The following is a 23,451-nucleotide window of genomic DNA, read 5'->3' as shown; positions in this document are numbered from 1 at the left end:
GATAGTTTAGTTTTCTGTTCTAATAATGAGGTGATTTAATTGTCCTGATGATCACAACCTTTAAATCTAGACTTAATATCTCTTGCTTTAGTCTCTGTTTTCCTTAGTCTATAATCTGTAATCAGATCCTGGAAGGCTACACTCTAAATGACAGTGCCAGTAAACTTCAGTTATTTCACACGTATAATCCTGACGACAGACTCAGGAAGTCATAATACCAAGCCTGGAATTTGTAGAAACTCTTCATTTAATGATTTATTCTCTTTAGTATACCACAAACACCGCCAGGGGTCAGTATTCCACGACGGGGAGTTGCTATTTTCCACTCCTCCGTGCCCACACGGGCAGCTGCTGTGAGTTTAACTGCTGTTCTAGTCCGTCAGCCGCAACATAGCAAAATAATCTAAAACAACGTTATAGCAAGCATCAGCTAAAGATTTTGACTGTAACAAAGATTTAACTCTCTTAACAAATTAATGGTAATAATTGCTTATTCCCACCAAAAGAAGCATTCTAACATTTTGTAACACAATTGCATTTCATTTCCATATATTAAATTTTACAATACTTACATTTCAAAAGTTAAATATTCTCAAAAAACGAAACCTACCAACACCTTCATGCCATTTTTGCAATATAAGTATTCTAAATATTTTATATTTGATATGCCCTCTTAAGAAATGCATTCTGATGCTTTAATACATAAAGAACACCTTGCATTTTGGACTGTTAAATAATCCTTAATAGAGGGTTTATTTAAGGTCACTGGTCAAGCAGGGTTTCTACCACGTTGTTTGAATGGCTTTGGAGATGCTCCTGATTCCAAAGAGCACGTTTGATGGGATTTAAGGCAGATATTATACTTTTTGATATGAGTCTTAACAGTTGTCCCTCTTTGTTTCTCCTTTTTATTTAAAATCTTTAGAGTGATCAGGTTCAATAAACAACTTTCACTGGAAATTTACAATGTCCCTTTAACAACTTCACCTGTTGTTTAAATCACATTTTCTGAAATACTGTTAGTTTCCTAACTGCTGTTTTCAAACATTTTAAACATCCTTCAGCAAATTGCAAGAGCTCGGCTCGTAACCCTGGAAATGCTGCCTTCTTTCATTGATGACCGGTGATCAAAAACGGGAGGGTGAGCAGTCCCGGCCCAATGCTTCTGCAGCGCTTGGATGCCCTCCCGCCTCGCCACTCCCCGCGCCCTTCCTCCCCTCGCCTTATCAGGAGTACGCTGCAAAGCGCACGTATCTACACCGGCTCACCGCTCACACCACAACAATGGATTCTTCCGCTTGCTGGGGGTCTAAACAGTTTGGTGCGACACAAATGTGTCTGTAGTGGAATAACGGAAATTAAAAGCAGTGATATTGTAGATAACACGGCTTTCTTTTATCTTTCAGCTACAGATTTTGCGACAGGCACGTCTTTCTACTTTTTGCCCTATATGGTCTGTCACGACATCGCGCATTGATTTAGCCGCTTGTGATAATGCTCTACGGCTCCTCGGGGAGCCCCGAGTGGGCGTGGAGGTCTTTTTTCTGTTGCCAATACAGTAGCCAATAATCTTCCAGATCAGCCGTAAGGGACCCGCCCCCATACGGAAAAGATAACCAATAAGGACACGTTTAATTGATGTGTGGGTGGTGCCTGTAAAGAGCAGACAGCTGGCGAGAAGTGCTTGCATGAAAATTGAAGTCAAATAGCTACGATAATCAGAATCTGTTTAGGTTGTTTTTGTGTGGAAAAAAATATTACATTCTTATCAGATATTTGAGTTTATCCTAATATTAAGAAATTGGTTAATTTGAGAGGAGCGGGGAGAAAGTACTTATGAATTTGCAAGCCGTTTGATTCAAGTGAGACCTATCCATTGTGTACTTCTTTCGTCGAATGCTACCCGTTTAATTTCAGTCACCAGCTTAAGAACGCAGTTGGAAATGCGATTTTTATAAAGCGCTTTTTGCGTTCGGTGGGCAGAGTGGGATTTCTTGAGCTGTGGGGTCGGAACCGGTACAAATGTGCAACAAAGCCCGCCAGATCCTCGTAGGAAGGGGGTTTCTCTGTGTGACCGGAGAGCTCCCCCTGAAAGTCGAAGAGATAGCGAAATGGGATTGGAAATCCGGGAAAATAAGAGCCGTGTCGCACAGGGATGTTTCAGACCAGAACCTGAAGGTATGTCGGACCCAGTTCTTTGAAACACAGTTACTATTCTCCGTCTGAATGGCGATAGCTACAGTTTCAGAGATGTGGGTGCAGGCTGTCATGTTAGGAAGACAGAAGCGCACGTACAACTTCGTCCGAACAAGGAGCGTGTTGGCGTAACTAATTCGTGAGTCTGATAAGGTGTGATTTACACGTTTTGTTCTGCACAGAAAACCAGTGATGAAGTAACTTCAATTCACACCTCTATTGTGCGACGCCCGGTGGGTTTTTCAGGTCGCGCGGTGATAATCTCCGTATCCTCACAAGAATTTGAAGATTAATTGTGGAATATATTCCTTCCACCCGACAAATAATGATCAATTAGTAACAGTAATTGCTAGCAGTTTCGTTTTTGTGTTTCGGTATTACAAAATAGTACCGTTAAGAGTACTGTTTATGAACCCATAGTCATACGCATTATCGATAGTAACCGTTAGAAAGGCTAGTTTGTGTCATTTTTACTGTATGTTCGCCAAGATGCTCTCACAAGGACAAATCTAGACATGCCGTACCTATAGGTGAAGTCTAGTCGACGTTTGTTACACATTCTTTGGTAACTTATTTACCAAAGCTGCCTTTATCTCGTTTCCTCTGATGAAATCGTGTCTTTCACCTGTGAAGTAGTGACTGAGAGAGTGTCGGGGATAACTCGAGGTGTTTGTACACTTCGACTATAACATTGCCAAGTCTTCCTATAAAAAAACACGCTATCCATACATCTCTGCCAGGTCGTGGTTCAGGGATACAGCATCGGAAATGTCCATTATATGGAGAACTGAATGCTTCTTCTGGACAAATGTTACTGAACTGACCGAATTTACTGAATTTTAACGTCTCTGGGAACTTGGGTTTTAAGATGGAAAACTGGTAATGAATTTCCATTGTGGTGCTTAACGCCTTGGTATATTATCTTCTGTACTCACAGTTTGGAGTTCAATCCCGATAAATTTGCTTTTTTTCTCTTAGAGTGTCTTGGAAACTTGAATTGTTTGTCCAAATTTCTTCCATTCTTATATAATACCTCCGTAGTTGCCTTCATTGTAATTTAGGACTAACCCCAGTTAAAGAATCTGGTTTTGAATCACAAACAAAAGTACGGGTAGCCTTTGTTTTGTCTCACCAGTCCATTTTTTTGTAAGTCAAGATGTTTATTGATTAAACGTATCTTTTATTCGTTTCCATGTTACTGAACAATACCCAATTGATCCTGAAGAACGGTAAAGTAAAAGTAAAGTTCTTGAAAGTAAAAGTAAAGCATCTTGATACTGCCTGATGGGATCTGAGGGTAACATTGTTTTCCATGATGGGTGCAGCGTTTTATGTACAGCTGAAAATAAAAACAAAAATGCACACTTAAGTGCCAGCCTTTTGATCATTTTTGATCAAGCCCACAAAGCCCAAAGTATTGAGCCCACAAAGATGTGGCACCTCAGTTCTAATTTGTTCCCATCAGGTAGTTTTGTTTGCAGTCATGCTCTTCTGTTCTAAGACAGGCCCCTTAACTTGCCTGTAGCTTCTCAACTGCTGTTCATGTGGGAGATGAGGAAAGCCAACCAAGAATCCTAACTCGGTTTCTCCCAAACTATCCCTTTTGCATACCTTATTGGAAAACAAGACATTGAGCAAAGCGCTTTAAATGTTTTTCTCCATTTGCATTGGAGATTCACTTGATTCACAATTCACTTGACCCTTCCCCCCCATGTAATCAGTATCTTTATGAAGATAAAGACATTATGAAATGTCTTCTGATCACAAGCACCCCCCACCAAACCATAACACTCTGGACGGCAGAATTTGAAAGGTAGGTTGATGTGAGCTCAGGAACCTCGCAAACTCTCCTCCTCACCCCGAAGCACGAGATGATGAGCTGCGCCAAGCTCCTGTGAAGCAGACAGCACCTTGGCCGGACAGAAAGGTGCTGAGACGTGGGCAGGGGGAGGAGACGAGGTGACAAGGCCAGGGGGAGGTGTCCTGATCTCTCGCGGATTCTCGCCGCAGGTGTTTGTGGAGTTCGACGAGCAGCAGCCGGAGAGCCGGAGGTGGATCAAGGTGTACGAGCCCCTGATGAAGGTCTTCCTGGTGGAGCACACCCTGGGGCTGGCTCGCCGGCAGCTTCCTGGAGAGACCGCCAGTGTCCAGTGGCCGGCTGTGGTACGTTCACCGCCGCCTGGCGCTCGCGACCTGCGGTTCGCAAGATAAAGGGTCTTGTAGCGACTCTCTTCTGTGGGTACAGTCCCAGCGGAGGCAAGTGAATTTGTGCAGTTTCAGCCGATTTGTAGCTTGGCTAAATTGTGGAGGCTGAGTGGAGTATGGAGCTCTCCCTGTCTTCGTGTGGGGTTACCTCCAGGTGCTCTGGTTTCCTTCCACTAGCCCGAGACACGCCGGTAAGTTTGTTAGGGAAAATTGGCACTGGTGAGGGTGTGTGCGTGTGTTTGTGTCTGAGCGATGGACTGGCGTCCCGTCCAAGATATATCCTGCTTTGCACCTGTTGCTGGCGGGGATGGGCTTGGCTCCCTTGCAACCCTGGGTTATTTAAAGTGGTTAGAAAGTAGATGAATGGATATGTTGTGTAGAGTTCCGACATAATGGAAGCTTGGAAAGCTTTGTCAGCTGCTTCAGGCTTCCTTCCTGCTTCCCTCTCTTAATCAGTCTATAATGAACACACCCTTGAAATGGAGGAGCCGCTTTTTCATAGAGATCCATTTTAGAACAGATTGGTACCTCGTTCTTCTTCATCTAAAATCGGGTGTATGTGTTTTGGTCGTTCTGTTACGTTGAATGTTTTAACTTCCGTCAACTAGGCCATCGGATGAGTTATTTTTTCAAAAGGAGATTCCTAGTTTCTGCCCTGCGATGGACTGGCGTCCTGTCCAGGATGTATCATGCCTTGTGCCTGTTGCTTTCTGGGGTGGGCTCTGGCTCCCCTGCGAATTGGACAAAGCCACTAGAAAATGGATGGATATTTTGCACAAATAAATTTGAGCTGCGTTGCTTTGTAGGTGACAGTGGTTAGTTGCTGTGTGCTACATTCCTGAAAGTGAATACTACATTAGTAGGAAGAAGAGTACCTTCTTATACTATTCTGCTATACTAAATGTTTTTTTTTTCAGCCATTGAATGTAGTTAATGTTAATATTACTTAAAATCTGACAGATTTTAAACCTGGTAATTTAAGTTATTTTAAAAATTGATCTTGTAAGAGATTTCTCACTCAAATATCTCCTTACAAAGACAAACACTGTATATTAAGAGGATGGAGTGTTTATCTGCTAATTTCGGATGTGTTTTGTTCTTTGCAGGTTTTTAAGCCTCTTGTGGACACGATTGGACTGGTGCTTATTCCTGTGGAGTATCTCCTGATAAACAAGAGAACTTTCATCCCTGTAGGAACTGTCCAGCCTCTTGAGGTATGCTTACAGCTATAGCTGGGGCAGAAACTGCACATTACTAACTCTGCCAGTGTTGTACTGTTCCCATATTGAACATCAGAAACTGTTGTTGCAGTGAAGGAAGGAGATCAAGAATTCAATTCTTATATACGAATATATCAATATTGCACAGAGAGCATGACCAAAAAGCCAAAATTGGTAATTAAGTAGGATTATATTATCTGTAGATTAGGCATCATAACCTTTGTACAACCAGTAGTGGATAAACTGGCATCATAGATGTTCTCAAAATGACCTCAAACATGATGGACCAAATGCTGTCTGCTTCTTTGCTAGCCTTATTTACTGTTTTTCAGTTTTTCTTGAGTTTATGATTAAGAATGCTTACTAATAAGTTAAATTGTTGAAGTATTCAATGACAGATGAAATGCAGCAGTTATTTTTTCCCTTCCCAGAGATTAAGCTGCTTAGGGTTTTCTCTGAGGGACTTCCAAGAACTTCAGAAGGGGGTGAAAGCCTGGATTAAAAAGCACGCAGCCGTACAGCTCCTGATACGAGGTACTGTACACCCTCTTTGTTTCTTACCTGGAAGCATTGTGGTCATGCATAGTTTTCTGGTTTTGCATTGCGAAACGTCTGAAATGCATCTCCTGTGTTCAGAGCGTAGTTCCAAATCTCGTATCGCAGTTTATTTTTGCATTTTAAAGTGTGTGGGATTTATTTATTCTTTGAAATGTAGTACCAATGTTACCATGTTTAAGGGCTGTGCTATTATAATCACTAGAAGGCCATTAGATACCTCACTTCAGTAAAATGTATTTCCATTCTGTTATCAGGCTGTCACGTTTTTATTTCGAAATCCCATTACAATCCTGTGTTACAGTAGAATGAATAAGCACATGCAACCAAATAATGACTTTTACACTCTCAAATCTACTCGAGTTTCCCAATACTTCTGGTCACTTGAAATCACTGGGTCCAGCATTAACTATGTTTTGTTCTAATATGATCAAATGTGGAATGGAATTTAAACCAAAATTAACATGTATTTTATTGTACACTTGGCATTCATATTTATGAGGTCCCGGCTAGCTCTGTTGGTAGAGCACGAGACTCATAATCTCAGGGTAGTGGGTTCATGTCCCACGTCAGGCGCCAGGTCCTCCATGTTGGAGGTTGGGCACAAGGCTAGCAACCCTGTCCTGCAAAAAACAAAATGTTACAGAAACAGCAACAGGATGTTGCTGCCCCTACATGCCGGAAGGCATAACGGGCAGACATCCATCCGTCCATCCATCCATATTAATGCCATGGTCAAATATACAAAATTGCTTGAATGTAAAGCAAAAATCAGTTTTGACTTTGCAATAGTTTTGGAGGGCGCTGTAACAGTTGGAACTACAGCAGGAGTAATCGAAGGTTTTCACATGGGAAAAAAAACTGGGGCACATGTTGTGGAACTGTTGTCTTCTTTTAATGTGCCACATTTTTCCATGTTTGCAGGCAACAGAAGCCTGATTGGTTCCAAGATGAAACTGTATTGTGTGGACTCAGCCTGCCTGTGGTCTGTTGCTACTGTTGTCCAGCAAAATCAGGAGACGCAGACCCTGCAGGTTCAACACGAGCAGGTGACCCTGAAACTGAACTCCCAGTCAAATGTTTTACCATTTCTCCCGTCTGCAAGAAAGAAGTCCCTGCCTTAAAGAATATAATGTCATAATATTCGTGTATTGCAGAGCACTATCATTAGCCAAGTTAATATTTTTCAGGTGTGAAAAAATCTAATGATTTCTTCATTTTAGCGCTTTTGGTCAGATTAATATTTTCGCATGTTGTCTTTTAGTTTTAACTGTTTTTTTTTTTGTCCATCATAAATTGATGTCATGCCTGTCTTTTCTGTTTTCAGTCAGGCAGTATAGAGTGTGTAGACCCATCTTTACTGGAAATGGAGCTCCTAGTTCATGTGTTGGACAGCTCAGGTACGAGTTTTCATGATCTTAAAATCTGAATGTGGGAAAGGGTGCAGCCATTGAAATAAGGGGCATTTTATGTTCTTAATTTCTATAAGTAATAGAAAAATATAATCCCATGCACACAATTGCCCTCTTTCTGGAAACCTTTGAGACAAATAATAACGTAAGAGTCTGATAAGGCCTGTTCTGGGTTCTACCATGATAGACAAGCAGTGGAAAAGGAATGAATTGCAACTAAATTTGTAACTTCGAGAAGTGTCTTGTGCTTCATTTGTTTTTAGCAAAGAACACATTCTGAGTTCTGTATAACTGTTTTTGAGAATTGGGTGGTTTGCGGGGGGTTTTGCAAACCAGTAGTGCTAAGAAGGTTTGCGCCTGTGCCCTTGCAGTAACGATGGGATTGTTTTGCACGCAGGAACCACAAACCTGAAGAGGAAGCCCGACGAGGAGGCAGAAGACCTCGATGCTAAAAAGAGGAAATCGAGCTGCGATTCTTCTCCGGGCAGCGAAATGCCAGGACCTCGCAAAGAGCCTCCCGTGCCTCCGAATCCTGACCCGGCGGACGCACGGGGAGACGCCGCGGCTGACCCGGACTCGGCGTACGAAGAGCGCCGGCCCGTTGCCAGGGAGCCCTGCGCTGCTTGCCCTGCCAAGACGGAAGCGGAGCCCTGCAGCCTCAAGGTGTGTTGCGGTGCCGTGTGTGTGCCAGTGTGAGCACCGTCTCCAGGGAGCAGACCAAAACGATCGGTGCGCTGGTGCGAACGGACCGCGTTTCACTGCTGTTCGGTGCAGAGGTGTCTTATTCCCTGGCTTGCCCTGTCGCGGCGGCTGGCTCACTGCGCGTGTGCTCTTGCTGCAGACGGTGCAGTCCATCCCCTCGCTGTCCTCGGAGGTGCTGGTGGGCAGCACGGCCTCCTCCCCCGCGAGCAGACAGCCCGGACCAAGCTTTGCCGATTCCCCGCCCAGTTTCCAAGCCCAGACACCGTGGGGGTAAGACCGCTTGTACAGCGCATGGGCTTTCTGTCCAGACTGTTTTTAATCCATCCTGCTTTATCCAGTACAGGGTCTCATAGGGTCTGGATAGGGAGACCTATCCCAGCAAGCAATGGCCATGGCGGGTTACATCCTGGCCGAGATGCCAGTCCATCGCAGAGTAGACACAAACACACACACGCTAACATCAGGGCCGATTTTCCATGAAGCCAATTCACTTTAGAGCACGTCACTGGGCTGTGGGAGGAAAACCAAGCTCCCGGAGGAGACCCATATGAACACAGAGGGAACATACAAACTCCACACAGATAGCATCCCAGGTCTGGAATTGAACCCAGGGCCCCAGTGCCGCGAGGCAGCAGTGCTAACTGCTGTACCACTGTGCTATTGTGCTGCCCCCTTTTGTAATCCATTGTTCTTCAAAACATTTCAAACCTCACATTACAATACGCATTTCATTTATACAGGGACAAGTATTACCTGAAGCTACTCTTGCAAATAAGAACATGAAACCTCAAAAATATTATGTGATAGAATTACATGTCATGCTTAACTTACACCAAGGCACTTTTGGCCATGGTATTGATATATTGAGTTTGTCTTCTAGATGTTTTCAGGATGTACATGGCTTCTTCTATGGTAGCAATCATTTGTGAAATTGCTACCATGTCATTTTTAAATTGCGATTGTAGCTGCCTTTGAGGCTTTTTAAATTCACCTATTGAATGTATTAGCTACATGTAAAGATATTAAGATTCTGTATTTATCCCTTCTGGATGTGACACCGTAGAGCTATTTAAGTTGTTTGTTCCTGAATTAAAGTAAAAATATGAAAAGGAAGTTTTTTTTTCCACCCTCAATTTTTTATTAAATTTACAGCCCCTTTCTGTTCTTTCTCTTATAATTTGACATTCCAGGAATGAAACTACCGATGGAAACCTGCTACAGAGCAGAATGATGCAGAGTGTTGCCCATAATCCATTTGAAGAAGCCTTCGGCTCATTTTTTGCCCCCAAATCCAGCTCTGCCTCTGCCGTGAAGGGCAGCCCTCCCTTCCAGGAGCTCCGAAACCTGCTCACGGCCAATTGTCCTAAAACAGCTGGACTCCCCGCGGTCCCCCAGAGCCTGTCCTCTCCCGCCGCTCGGCCCTGCCTTCCCAAAGCAGAGCCGGGCAGGACGAGCCCGGACAGGATTGATGCGGACCTGGGGCCGAGCGTGAGGGACGACCTGAAGTCCTTGCACGCCAGCGGCAGTCCGGTTAATACGAACGGTACGTTCTGTATGCCCACCCTTTCCCTAATATGAGCTTTTTGTTGTGTTAGTCAATTTCAAACATTGTGTGTGCACCAGGACTGCTGTCCTTTATAGGTATTGTATACCTGTGGTGTAGTATAATATTTCCCACTTCCTCTTACACACCCGTCACCAACCCAAGAACATTACTACTAATATCTCAAGCAAGCTTATTTTGATGTTTAATTTGAATTTGCCTCAAAAGTGCACAGTCGCCTTTTCCTGGCAGGAATCGATGACCGTGAAACATGAAGCTCTTTCTTCTCTGCTTTTATTTTTTGTGTCTGAAACACTCATGAGGACAGTCTTAGTGTGTGACTTCTATCTCTTGTGTACACGCAACATGCAACACGACACTTCGGTTGCACCACAGAGCCAATATGTCAACTTGTATTTTTCTTGTGCAGCATTTCTAAACCTGTGCATCCCGCCCTTTTCATATCTGATGGCATGCTGGTGTAGTGCATGCTTGAACACCAGTTCAGTTTGTTTGTCATATGCACAAGTGCAATGAAATGCTTATTTGCATGAATTGTATGCTCCAATACAAAGACATGAAGGAATCACCAAAACCTAAACACAGAACAGCAGCAGCACCAGCAGCAAGTTAAATAACATACAGCTTTAGAAAAGCAAGAGTAGGAGAGAGAGACACAAAAGACAAGCAGTGTGAGAAGAGAAAAAACACATGAGTGTGAGCAGGACTGTGGTATTGCTGGGCTGTAGACAGTGCAGCATGGCCGCTCCTAATCGAACGGGCGATCTGTCTTTCCCGGCAGCGCTGCCACCGAATTCCATTCTGAACGATGCCGCCGCGGTGGAGAGGCTGCAGCGCACAGGAGAGTCCTTCCTCCAGGACGGCTCCTGCAACAGCATCGCGCCGCACCTCCACAAGTGTCGGGAGTGCCGGCTGGCCAGCTACCGCCGCAGGAGCAGCCAGTCGGACACCACCGTCTTCTGCCGCTTCTTCCTCTTCAGGAGGTGAGCGCTCCCCTTTCCTCTTCCCGGACCGCCGGAGACGCAGGCGCTGGTCGGGAGTGGATCCCGAAAAGAGGGGCTTTGATTTCTTCTGTGAGGCGAGATGTTCTGGCACAGGGTTCAGGAGTTGAATGGGATTTGTTGTCGGGGATGAGCGGTAGAGTTAAAAGTATGTTTTATTACAGATTGCTGCCAGTGCAGAATCTATCCACCCTCTGATGTGGACAGGGTACAGGGTGTCCACGGATGGTTCAGGCAAGAATTCTCTTTCTGGGGAAACATTACAAAGGCTGCAGTTGTGTTACCATAATCAGTTACTATATTGAATAATTTATTGAAGTTATACACTGCTTTACATCCCGTAGGACTTCAGCCACTACTGAAAGTCAGCACCAGCACCAGCACCAGCTGGGTAGTATTTAGCTGCTGTTACACTTCAGATTAGGTAGGTCTGATTGGCCAAACCCTTCATTTGAAGGACAGCATCTCTACAGCACAGTGTCCCTGGCCAGCATACCGTGGTATAGGTTTGGGAATTTTGGTCCAAGGGGAGGAGTGTGCCATACTGGGGCACCATCACCATGTACAACAACAATATGGTTTTCCTTAGAGTTCTCCCATCCCAGCATGGCTGAGATGCATTGCTAAGGTTTTGAGATATGATAAGATCATGCTACAAGGTGGTTATACTACTGTCAGGAAATCTGTCACAATGTTTTGAGGGCAATAAGTGTAATCTTCTTGGTATTTTGATAAATCAGTTGATTTACGGGTGTAGTGACAGACGTTTGGTTTTGTATTACCAAGGCAGTATTTTTCCTTGTCTTCTTGGGATTGTAGTTCAGATGTACTAGAATTTATAATGCAGTATTACTTTCTTGAGGCAAACTACCTTCATAGACTGAGTACTTCAATTTCTGGATTTTGAAAGGTTATTGGATATTATGGTTTCGTTATGAGATAGTAAACCTGTGATACACAGGCCGGGGCTCTGATCATTTTATCAGGCCTTCATTGTAGTCCAGTTTTAGAAGTATTCCATTTGAGCCTGAAGTTGTAATGTCAGTATATAGTATTCTTTTGAAGGGATCTTTGTATAAAAGTGCTTTGGCAAGAACGCGTCTTTGATAACGACTTCTTTATATAAAACTCATACGAAGCATTTTCCTTGAATTCACAGACTTTTCTTGCATTAAAGACGTAATTGATACAAACCGATTTTTAGTGTCAATTTTCACTTGACAAAGTATAATTTTCCTATTTAGTCTGTGTTTTAGGCCACAGATATTGAGAGTATAATTCAGGGTATTCCTAAGAAAGGAGAAGTGGTCTTGAGTTCACGCTGTGTGCTGGGTACTGATGACGTTCACAATGTCCCCTGTGTCTGCAGGCTTCAGTTCACAAAACATGGTCTTCTGCGAGAGGGAGGTTTCCTGACCCCCAGTAGCTATGGTCCTGACGCCCTCAGCCTCTGGATGCCAGCCAGGAGCCGGGTGAAGGGCCTGGACCTGGACACTGCCAAATACATCCTGGCCAACATTGGGGATCAGTTCTGCCAGCTGGTCATGCAGGAGAAGGAGGTCATCTCTTCCATACAACCGGATGGTAAGTCTCGGGTGACGTAGTGTGAGCAGATGCAGCTCCGTAGACGCACAGGACAATTGTCAGCTGCAGTGTGGGAGTAAAGGAGATGTTGAAAGTGAACCACAGTTAAACAGGACTAAAAGACTTATGATTTCATGATGTGTTAGACTTTTACCTTGTAGCAGCTTGAATAAGGCATAACTGTAACATTCTTGCTTGCATAGTAGAAAAGCTTAGTGCATGACAGACGTTAAAAATGCAACCAATGTTACTGGTTCCAGTAGTCGCTCAACTGAGCCTTCATTTCACTGATAGTTTGTCTGTTTTCCTTCTGTGTGATTTGACGTGTTTGTTTTCCCAGTGGCGATAGTCTGGAAGCGCGCGGTCTGTGGAGTGCGGGACATGTGCGATGTGTGCGACACCACTCTGTTTAACATCCACTGGGTCTGTCCTAAGTGTGGCTTCGGGGTCTGTCTGGACTGCTTCAGGAACAAGAGCAACAGTGGTAAAATTCCACTTCTATACGTCTTCACACACAAAGGAGGTTACAGATTTGAACACGGGACATAGATCAGGATAAGTCTTTCTCCGGCAAAACAGTACTTGAGTGCCATAGAATCTGCTCAGCAAGGTTTCAGAAAAAAAAGTAATTATTCTAGATCCTAATTTTGAGGTCCATAAAGTGTCGGTTTCAATGTATTTTTAAAATGTAGCAGATTGAATAGCAGATTATTTATAGGCAGCAATTTGAACTTTAAATTTTAAAATGTGCTATATAAATCCTGAGAATTATTAGGGAAGCAGAAAAACCTAGCAGGATCTGTTGTGAGCCATGGATTTCTTGCATAAGCAGGACACGCTGTCCGAAGGTGGATGGTGTATAAACAGATGTTTACATGCGTGGAGAGTTTACTTTGTCTTCAATCAGTAATTGTGGGGGAGATCCTAAAAACATTTTACTGATATTTTTGGATAACTGTTGCTTGAATTTGTAAAATAATAGTTTTCAATGTCATGGTTCACAAAACTGACCTCCCCCAGTGCTTTCCAAAATGTATTTAATAATTTCTTAAAGTTAGCTTTTTTTAAAATTGTTATTCTTCATCCCATGCACATTATCTACAGTACATAGAAGATAAAAATGTTTTTTGTGCATTCTCACGACTGGAACAATACATCATTTGCTTTCTAAATCATGTGTGACTTTGGTTCCTCCTAGCAGAGGGAAGAAGTTCTCTGTTCTCCTGGATGAAGTGTGTGAGAGGACAGCCACACGAACTGGACCACTTGATGCCAACACAGATCATTCCTGGAACAAGTAAGAAAAAAATATTGTTCTAATTTTTTTTTGACAATCCTTACCATGAATCGGAAATTTGTCTTGTAATTGCTGTAAAGCTCTGAAGACAAATCCAGCAATACCTATGCAACTGGGTGTACGTAAGCCTGCATCTGTCAGACCAACTCATTTGGATTTTTTTTTTTGCAGCTCTCTATGATTTCTGTGACATAGTTCATTCTGTGAGAGGGAAATGGGGGATTAAGGCAAACTGTCCGTGTTCCAGTCGCCACACGAGAGCGACTTCGAAGCCACTGCTGAAAGAGGAAAGGAAGCCCCAGGTACTGAATATACTGGAAAATTAAAGAAAGAAGGACAATGTGAAGTATTTAGAAGTGGTCTTAAGAATGGACTGTGTAGGTGGCTAAGGTGGTAAAGGCAGTCACCAGTACCCCGTGATTCGGCATGGGCCATGCCACCAGCTCTCTGTCTGGGACAACTGAGTGAGGCCAGGAACACCCCAATCGGGCAAGATCGGGTGGGATTTAAAATAAGTTATAATTATTGTGCACAAATAGCATAAAGCAAGTAGATGAGACTTGGCAGGTGCTTAAGAGATTTATGTAACTAATTCACAAAAATATTATATTAAAGTTGTATTATTTTCTCCTTAGAATATAACCTTATTAGCAAATCCCTTGCTGGATTCTTCACTGCGTAACAAGTCCACAGATGCAGTTCCTTCCACTTCAACCAGTGCTGCTGTTGTAACAACTTCTGATCCGGTGGGCAGACCCCCAGCATCCCTCAACCTCAGCTGGTTATCTGCACTGGGCAGCCACAGTGTGAATAAGGAGAACAAGGGTAAGGTTTCGGAAAGGTCACACGATGAGCAGACTCAACTCGGAACCACCCACGAACACACAAGTCTTTGTCTGTGTTCTCTGGAACAGTGTATTTCAGTCCTGGACTTGAAGTACTCCTGCGCCTGCTGGTTTTTGCTCCAGCTAAGTTCTTAATTACATACTAATTTATTTAAGTTTTCCTTTTGAGACATTAGGTGCATTTGCTTTCAGTTCTTGAAAAGCAGAATCGGCAGGACTTCAGTAGAAGGGCAAACACTGATTCATTGCAGTAAGTAGTTGTCTGACACAACATCATTCCCACTTGTGTTGATGTCATCATCCTCAGTTGATCGCCTTTTAAGAGCTGCTTAGTCCAAAATAAGGGAGTAAATTCTTAATTATTGAGGATAGACTAGGCAAAGTACTGTGGACCGAAGTTGTCAGAAACACAACAGGATGTTTTTGAAATCAAGAACAGAGTACAGAAAAAAAATCTACAGATCCGTTACAGGAACTAATTAACACAAGTGATTAAGCCGCTCAGATGGAACAAAAACCAGCAGGCACTAGGGTGTTCCAGGAAAAGGACTGAGAAGTAAAATATCCGATATTTAGAGGAAGCCAGTTCTACACTTATGTGCATTGGTCTTCCATTGATTCTCTCACAGGGAGTATTCTCATCACTCCTTCAACTAATGAGCCCAAACGCCACAACTCCTCATCACCGCTCAGCTCGCTGTTCATCAAACCTTCCCACAGCCTGCAGACATTCAACGGTTCGGTTTTAACATCGGTGACCAACAAGAACACAGGGAGCCTCCGCAGCCTGCTCAACGGGGAACAGGTACCTGCCCGGAGCCGAGCGCAGGGAGGAGAAGAATGGCACTGAGAAATGTCCAGTTCAAATCCTAAAATTTCAAGGAGACACTTTTTGCACGTGTACGCACCAAACCGAATCAAAGATGGTTTGAGTTTTTTTTCTGAAAACATAGGAACCAGTCTTCTATATTTCAACGTTTCATTAAAGGACCTAATGACTTGTTAGAAAAAAAAAATTCAATTTAAAGTTGAGGTGTAAGCCCGGCACGGAGAACTTTTGTTTTAACAGTTATGGTATTGTTATATGTCCTACTAACGGGTTTTGATTCTTTTCCAGAGCGAGACGGGAACGAAAAGCACACCAAAAATCCTTGACGACATCTTTGCCTCAATTGTGCAAAGCAAAGTCCCGGGCGAGTCTCCGTCCAGACGGACCGATCCCAGAGACGCGGTGTGTAAGCCGAGGTCCGTGCTGAACCCCAGCGTGGTGAGCACAGACGTGCCCCACTGCTGGCTCTGTGATGGCCGCCTGCTCTGCCTGCAGGACCCCACGCACAGGAACAACTGGAACATTTTCAGGGAGTGCTGGAAACAGGGACAGGTGGGCCGACATTTTCTTTTTGGGGGATTTTGTTTGGGGTGGTTGTGGGGTGGTTTCTATTTTGAATATCCCAATTAGTATTCATTGCAAAACTTTCAACCCTGCTTTTTTACACAACTCACAAAATGTGAAGAGAATCGACGTACAAATCCACTTTTGCTGCTCAAATTCTGCTTTTTTTGGTTAATTCAACATGTACCACTCAGGAAAGGGGGAGCTTAAAGAAGACTTATCATCCCCCTTTTGCAAAGTGAGGATGTTATTAAAGGAGTCATGGGAGGGCAGTGGTCAGCATTGCTGGCTCATATCGCTGTGGCCCAGGGTTCAGTTCTGGACGAGGGGTGCTATCTGTGTATGAAGTTTGTATGTTCTCCCTGTGTTCACATGCTTTTTCTCCCACAATCCAAAGACATACAGGTAGGGAATTTGGCTTCTGAGAAAAAAGTGTGTGCGTTTTTGTGTCTGCTCTGCGGTTGACAGGCTTCCTGTCCAGGGTGTTCCCTGCCTTGTGCTCTTTGCTTGTTGGGATAGGCTCCAGCCCCCCTGTGACTTTAAATTGGAAGAAGCCATTGCCTTACCCATTCTGGTCTTTGTCTCTCTTGCGGCTCAGCCTGTGATAGTGTCAGGGATGCACACAGTGCTGAACCCAGAGCTGTGGAGGCCCGAGACGTTCAGCGAGGAGTTTGGGGATCAGGAAGCGGACTTGGTCAACTGTCGCACGAACGCCATCCTGTCTTCCACCACGGTGGGCGACTTCTGGGACGGCTTTGAGAACATATTACGTACGTTCCTGGCATTCAGCTTTTAAAATCGTTATTGGCAGTCATTCTTTATATGTAGAACCTTCACTTTCAGTGATTCAGAAAATACAGATTGTCTTGAGCTATGAGATGTTGCAATACAAAAAATTGAACTTGACTTACAGCTCAACTGTTGATCTGTCAGTACATGTTTAAGTTTGGAATACCACCTTTGTTTTTGTTTTTACTAACCTACTTTGGGATTTCCATAATTCAATCAGTTTGGCTTGCTGGTGCAACCCGCATTCCAGCACAGGATTAGTGGGCATCATGCTTGCTCTCTTTGGAAGTGTTTCTTGCAGTTTGAGCCCCTCAGCGCCTGCAGCAGAGTTGGCATCAGCTGGAGCAATGAAGTCACAGGGGATACTATAGTGCGGAGCAGTGGCACTGTGGCTAAGGATTTGGGCCTGTGGCTGGAAGGTTGCTGGTTCAAATCCTGCGGCTGGCAGGGGAATGCTACTCCGTTGGGCCCCTGAGCAAGGCCCCTAACCCCAACAGTTCCATGGGTGTGGTATAAATGGCTGACCCTGCACTCTGACCCCAAGCTTCTCTCCCTGTCTGTGTGTCTCATGGAGAGCAAGCTGGGGTATGCGAAAAGACTAATTCCTAATGCAAGAAATTGTATATGGCTAATAAAGTGATCTTATCTTATACTGTTGTGTGGCTACATAACCAGACTACAGGGCTCATCCTGCACGCAAAAGCTATACAGGAGACAGTTTCTTCACCCCCCCCCTTGTAAGTCTAATGTCTCATCTCCAGACTGAAAACCATCTCTACTCCTCCTTTCTCAGTGAGCCCCTGCTCTGCAGGCGTAATGTGTAATGCTTTGCTGTGGGTGGCTCGTGTGGGTGACCGGTGTGGGGGTCTTGCAGGGCGTCTGAAGAATGAGGAAGGGGAGCCCATGGTGCTGAAGCTGAAGGACTGGCCCCCCGGGGAGGACTTCAGGGACATGATGCCGTCTCGGTGAGCAGGCTTTTCTTTCTACTTCCTTCCGCGCAGAGTGATCTGCAGGCTGCAGGCTGCGTGGCCAATACTGCCGTCACAACAGAAATCAAGACATGCAATAGATCACTTATATTATTTTACATAAACTTTTCCTGTAAGAATTTCTATCTCATATTGGTTTTTGTGTCCCATTGTAAGCAGGAGACTGGGGAATTTAGGGCTGTTTTTCATTTCATTTTATACCCTTTTAAAAATGCCGAATGATGGTAAAGCCTTAGTTTTTGTTTTTGAACAAAGTGAAAATGGATGGCTGTTAATCATAAACTAGGTCTAGGTTTCTGTTATAATGTAACATTTTACACATGGTTCCTGAATTAAACATGTCAGGTGACATTAGCAGGATTGGATTTATCAATTAGAAATGTTGTGAAGGTAGACATTCAGTCCATCCATGCTGTTTACATTACAAGAATTTATTTAATGTCATACATTACTATATAGCACTCATTTTACTGTTGTGTAAGGCAGGGCCTCTCAGTACAGGTTTAAGAACACAAAAAGTCAGGTGTTTGATAACTTAAATGTTCTATTAAATAGCTTCCACTCTTGAAAGGCAAATGATTAGGTCACCTGAAAACTAGCCAAGTGGCTGGGACAAGGATCTCAAAAGTGTTTATCTAGGGTTATTTAAGATATTTGTATTTGATCATTTTTAATACTTTTAATTAACCTAAGGAAAGTGTAACCCAGCTGCCAGATCTGGAGTGTCAAAATTGAGTTAGGCCACCAGAGGGCGGTGTAGAGACTCTCCTGAAGTGGAGAGGAAAGGAATTGTCCCCGAAAAAACTTGTGAAAAAGCATACTGGCTTCACTGTTTGGAAGACAGTTTATCTATATAACCTGAAACTTTCCTTATATGGTCCATTCAGATTTAAGAAAGATCTCAAGGGTAGACAAGCACTGAGTAAAAGTTTAGCAAGAACAGGAAAAGGGTCTTTACGAGTAGCAGCCTTGGTCATTGCTGTGTCTGCCCTCCAGTAAGGCAAGGAAGTTGGTAGAGCGAGTCCATCCGATTGGGATTGACTGAGTTCGAGTTACTTTCCACTGCTATTCACTAAAGACCGCGAAGGGGGCAGGCGTGTAAGAGGCAGACCAGATTCAGGTGGGAAGATCGTATTTACATCAGCGTTGGTCCATCCTCTGCTTAATTCCCCTAGAAGGTTTTTTTTATGTGCAGATCCTCCACTCTGTGCTATCAAACAAGGGGGTGTTTTTCTCACAGTCCACTGACACTGAAAGCTCTCGTTTCTGAGATACTTTTGGTTTTAAGTTTTTGTTTTGCACTCTCGAGTGAAACCAAGCTCTCCTTGTCCTTCAGCTTTGACGACCTCATGAACAACATTCCTCTCCCAGAATACACCAGGCGAGATGGCAAGTTGAACCTGGCGTCCAGGCTCCCAGAGTTCTTTGTCCGGCCTGATCTGGGTCCGAAGATGTACAATGCCTATGGTGAGTTGTGAAGCTTTAAAATATCCCCTTCCTTCTGAACTGGGTAGAATTTCACAACATAACTTACAGAAAAAAATGACGTTCTTGCTTTTCAGGTCTTATAACGGATGAAGACCGCAAGTATGGCACCACCAACCTCCATCTGGACGTGTCTGATGCTGCCAATGTCATGGTGTATGTGGGGATCCCTGAGGGAGAAAAGGAGCATGAACAAGGTAGAAGCACCGACGGTGACAGTGAGTCTTAACAAGATCAGCATGTCTGGCAGTAGTTACATCTTGGGCAGTTTTTCTAGTATTTTCTGAGTAAAATTAAAGCTCTCAGAACTCAGAAGCTGCCAATGTGAAGAGCCTTTTTTGGTTATTGGGTGATTTCATCCACTTGGCATAAAGATGTTTCCTGTTCAACATCTTAAATTTCATTTTAGTTTCAATGTATCCTTGTTTCCATACTGAGCAAGAAGCTGTCCCAAATTATACCACTTGTATCGCATTTCCTTTCCATCTCCTCAGTTCTGGTTTTAGTAGATTTATTTCCCTTACCCTGTCTTTGAAAGGCAACCCCCTGAAAATCAGGAACCATTCTTGAAGCTCTTATTTGAACTCTTTCCAAGGCTACAATATCATTTTAGTGGAATGGTGACAAAAGGGTGAGCATGATATTCCTGACCTAGACAACCTAGAACAATCTGTATAAACCCCCAGATACTTCTCATTCGTAGCCTTCAGCAGTGCAGAATCACCCACGTGATGTGTAGTATGTTTGGGTCACTTTGTACTTGTCTACTCAATCCATGATCTTTCCAAGTCTGCTGGAGCCTCTTCTGTCACCCACTCACCTGTTTTTGTATCTTCAAAATGAACTGGCTTGCTATGTGTATCAGAGCCTGAATAGTTGATGTTGGTCACAGCTGGAAGAAGAATGTTTTATAGCAGTCCAAAGGGATACATGCACCCTGAAATGTGCCCTTTAGCTTCCTGTTCCGTCCTACAGCTATTCACTTGTTTTCCTCAGCCATTGAATAGCAGGAAGTAGTTTTAGTAAAGTGGGCACAAACGTAATGAAGAATCTATTATATGAATTTAAATCCAGACTTGTAGATTAAGTTTTATTTATATTCATTCCTACATTGCATTGTGAATTTAAGTAAATATCCCCATTTTAGCGATTTCTTTTTAAATAGCATTTCAATGATCTTCCCCACCCAGCTGTGCTGCAGACGATAGAAGATGGAGACGTAGATGAACTGACCATAAAACGTATGGTTGAACTGGGGGAAAAGCCCGGAGCTCTGTGGCACATTTATGCAGCAAAGGATACGGATAAGATTCGGCAGCTGCTTTTAAAGGTAAAAGGCTGGTTTATCATGGGATTTGATTTTGGTTGGCGTGAAAAACTCATGATTGAAGTCTGGTATGACTGTATGTTCACAGATAGAGTTGTATTGCATGCAGTTGGTTCAATTTTCATGGCTGAGTAACTAAACACCAGCGATAGAAACTTGTAACTGCAGATAATTGCGGGTGTCATGAAATGTCCAGTAGTAAAGTACATCGTCCTCTGCGAAGTGTTTTTGCTGTAGGTCAGTGATGAAACTTCAGTGGTGGCTTCTGAGCCCTGAAACCATGTTTTTCCAAGCCTGGTCCCAGGCCTCGTTTCACCAGAAAAGTAAAGATAGGGTTTACGACTATCCGACGATCAGGAACCTGATAGGGTTATAGCTGTGAAGGGGCCAAACCACCAAACCGTTTCAGGGATAACCAGCGAGGTCACTGGATCTTTCAAATCCAAGATGTCCAGAGGTTTGAAGTGGCGGGTGGTGTGTCTCCAGGTGGCCGAGGAGCAGGGAGAGGAGAACCCGCCAGACCACGACCCCATCCACGACCAGAGCTGGTACCTGGACCGGGCGCTGCGCCGCCGCCTGCTGCAGGAGTATGGGGTGCAGGGCTGGGCCATTGTCCAATTCCTGGGGGACGTTGTCTTCATTCCCGCCGGGGCGCCGCACCAAGTAAGAGCCGGGCTGGCACTACCTCTAGACGAGTGAGCGCATCGCTGCACTGCACTCTGGATTTTAATGGCAGGCACGCTTGTTTGTAATAACTTTTTGCATCTCCCCCCAAGGTGCACAACCTCTACAGCTGCATCAAAGTTGCAGAAGACTTTGTTTCGCCAGAACACGTGAAGCACTGCTTCCGCCTTACTCAGGAATTCAGATACCTCTCGAGCACTCACACCAACCACGAAGACAAACTGCAGGTAATTCCGCGCTCGCCACAGCCTTACCCACTGCTCTTTACTGTTTTACCTGCTAGGAAAGCTTTGTTATTATAGCCACTTGTGTGTTGACAAGTTATTTTCCATAAATGTTATTTTGTAAAGAAACTTTTTTGAGGGTGGCCCAGTGGTTAGCATCACTGTCTCACAGTTCTGGGGCCCTGGGTTAGATTCCAGACCTGGGTGCATGACAAGAAGAAAATAAAAGCTAAGTGAAGTGTTAGTATAAATAGAAACACTACAGGTTATATAAGTTGCTATTAATTCTGTCCACTTTGTATACTTCAATATGTATATTATGCACATATAATACAGTATGTACAGCAGAGGATGCAGCACAGTCATTCCACATTCCAGACCTTGGCTGCCATCTGTAAAACCCCATTAACTTCTGTATTCCAGAGGCAACGAAAAGCTTCAGAAGGTCTATGTAAAAAGCTTAACATCAAGTTTGTGAGTTGTTCAGTTGTGCTTCATGTGATTTTTAATTTCTTTAGAGAATTATGTTGTTTGCTTGAAAATAAAGGAAAACTCAAATGAGAAAAAACCTGAAATCAGTCATAACCATCTCCAATCGACTGTATTTTTTCCCTTGCAGGTGAAGAATGTGATCTACCATGCAGTGAAAGATGCAGTCTCCATGCTTAAAGCCCATGATGTTATCAAGCCTTCTGATTAAACCTCCAGTATGGACTGTTGCACTGTGCTTATGGCAGCTATGGTTGAGAAATTCCTAAAGCATCATTAAATTGGAAGAGTTGTTGTTTCTGCATGGTTGTAATATACTTTATTTAAATTGCTGATATACATTCAGAGTACAGATCTGTGTGTCCTACGTTAAATATAAACTGAATATTTCAGAAGTGATGTTTGAGTACAGTTGCTTTTTATTCTGCTTAAATGAGGCGATACAATATGCAGTGATTCAGAATATGCTTACATGTAAATGGATGGACTTGTATCATAACTATACACTCTTCTAGCAAAAACTACAGTATTTAAATGTAAGGGGATTTTCTGCTTTGAGTCTTGGTATATATATATAAATCTTTTGGAGGAAAATAATTTATTTTTAAAAGGAAATGTCTGGGTTCTTAAACAAATTGATGTAGTGAAACAAAGTGGCTTAATAGTCCCAGAAATCTGCTACAGTATTTGAATTTAAAAAAAACACTGAAACATGGCAGTTCAAAGTCCCAGCACTATATAAGTTTAAATAAATTTTCATTGTGATGACTTTTCAATGAGGTTATTGTACGATGTGTGTATTTTTTTAACTGTTCAGTAGTAAGTACACAGATTTTGAGAGCAGTACAGAAAGTATTCTGAATGTTCTGAATAAATGTCTTTAATCTGTTCTTTTTGTTTTTCAAAAATACATTTACAGCTACAGTGCCTTCAGAAAGTATTCACCCCCTTGAATTTTTCTGCATTTTGTTCCCGTTACATCTCCAAATTTTAACGCATTGAAATACATTTTTCTCAGTTCAATAACACAATAAATTCAACACATTAATGAAAGTTTTTTATTATTCAAAAGCATTCATTTCTCTAGAATGAAAGACTTACATTTCTCATTTACAAAAGTATTCACCCTCCACCGAGTCATACGTTGTACATACTGTAGTCCTTTATTAGCAATTATAGCTGTGAGTCTTCTTGGGTATGTCTGTATGAGCTTTGCACATTTAGATTGTGGAATTTTTGCCCATTCTTCAATGCAAATTTGCTCCAACTCTGCCAAATTACAGGGAGAGTGTTGGTGGACAGCAGTTGTCAGGTCATACCACAGATTTTCAATTGGATTCAAGTCTGGGCTCTGGCTGGGGCATTCCAGAAAACTTACCTTTTTTCAAGCCATTCCTTGATAGTTTTTGCCATGTGCTTTGGGTCATTGTCTTGCTGGAAAATGAATCTTCGCCCTAAACGCAGATCTCTGGCTGACTGAAATAGGTTCT

General features: G+C 43.3%; 1 protein-coding gene across 1 annotated transcript; it reads left to right on the top strand.

The window, feature by feature from the left end:
- Positions 1-1,645: 1,645 nt before the first annotated feature.
- LOC148840918 (lysine-specific demethylase 3A-like) lies at positions 1,646-22,845 on the top strand. The gene is made up of 25 exons (XM_088929105.1): positions 1,646-2,178; positions 4,207-4,359; positions 5,508-5,615; positions 6,053-6,155; positions 7,101-7,225; positions 7,504-7,576; positions 7,986-8,251; positions 8,430-8,560; positions 9,481-9,833; positions 10,636-10,837; positions 12,225-12,439; positions 12,780-12,923; positions 13,638-13,736; positions 13,908-14,038; positions 14,372-14,561; positions 15,211-15,386; positions 15,699-15,962; positions 16,573-16,744; positions 17,638-17,728; positions 19,089-19,219; positions 19,315-19,434; positions 20,428-20,567; positions 21,051-21,227; positions 21,341-21,475; positions 22,092-22,845. The coding sequence occupies exons 1-25, from the start codon at positions 2,023-2,025 to the stop codon at positions 22,170-22,172; spliced, it is 3,936 nt and encodes a 1,311-aa protein (XP_088785231.1). The 5' UTR covers positions 1,646-2,022; the 3' UTR covers positions 22,173-22,845.
- Positions 22,846-23,451: the final 606 nt, after the last annotated feature.

The sequence above is a fragment of the Atractosteus spatula genome, chromosome 1 (genome assembly GCF_055471065.1).
Source record: "Atractosteus spatula isolate fAtrSpa1 chromosome 1, fAtrSpa1.hap1, whole genome shotgun sequence".
Classification (NCBI taxonomy): domain Eukaryota; kingdom Metazoa; phylum Chordata; class Actinopteri; order Semionotiformes; family Lepisosteidae; genus Atractosteus; species Atractosteus spatula.
Note: the sequence above shows the minus strand (reverse complement) of the source record. Positions and strands in the feature narration are given on the sequence as shown.

Bases quoted from the DNA above. Each gene is read 5' to 3' on its own strand.
- LOC148840918 (XM_088929105.1), top strand. From the start codon at position 2,023: ATGTGCAACAAAGCCCGCCAGATCCTCGTAGGAAGGGGGTTTCTCTGT. The intron at 12,924-13,637 runs GTAAAATTCCAC...GGTTCCTCCTAG, and splicing joins CAGGAACAAGAGCAACAGTG to CAGAGGGAAGAAGTTCTCTG. The intron at 21,476-22,091 runs GTAATTCCGCGC...TTTCCCTTGCAG, and splicing joins ACCACGAAGACAAACTGCAG to GTGAAGAATGTGATCTACCA.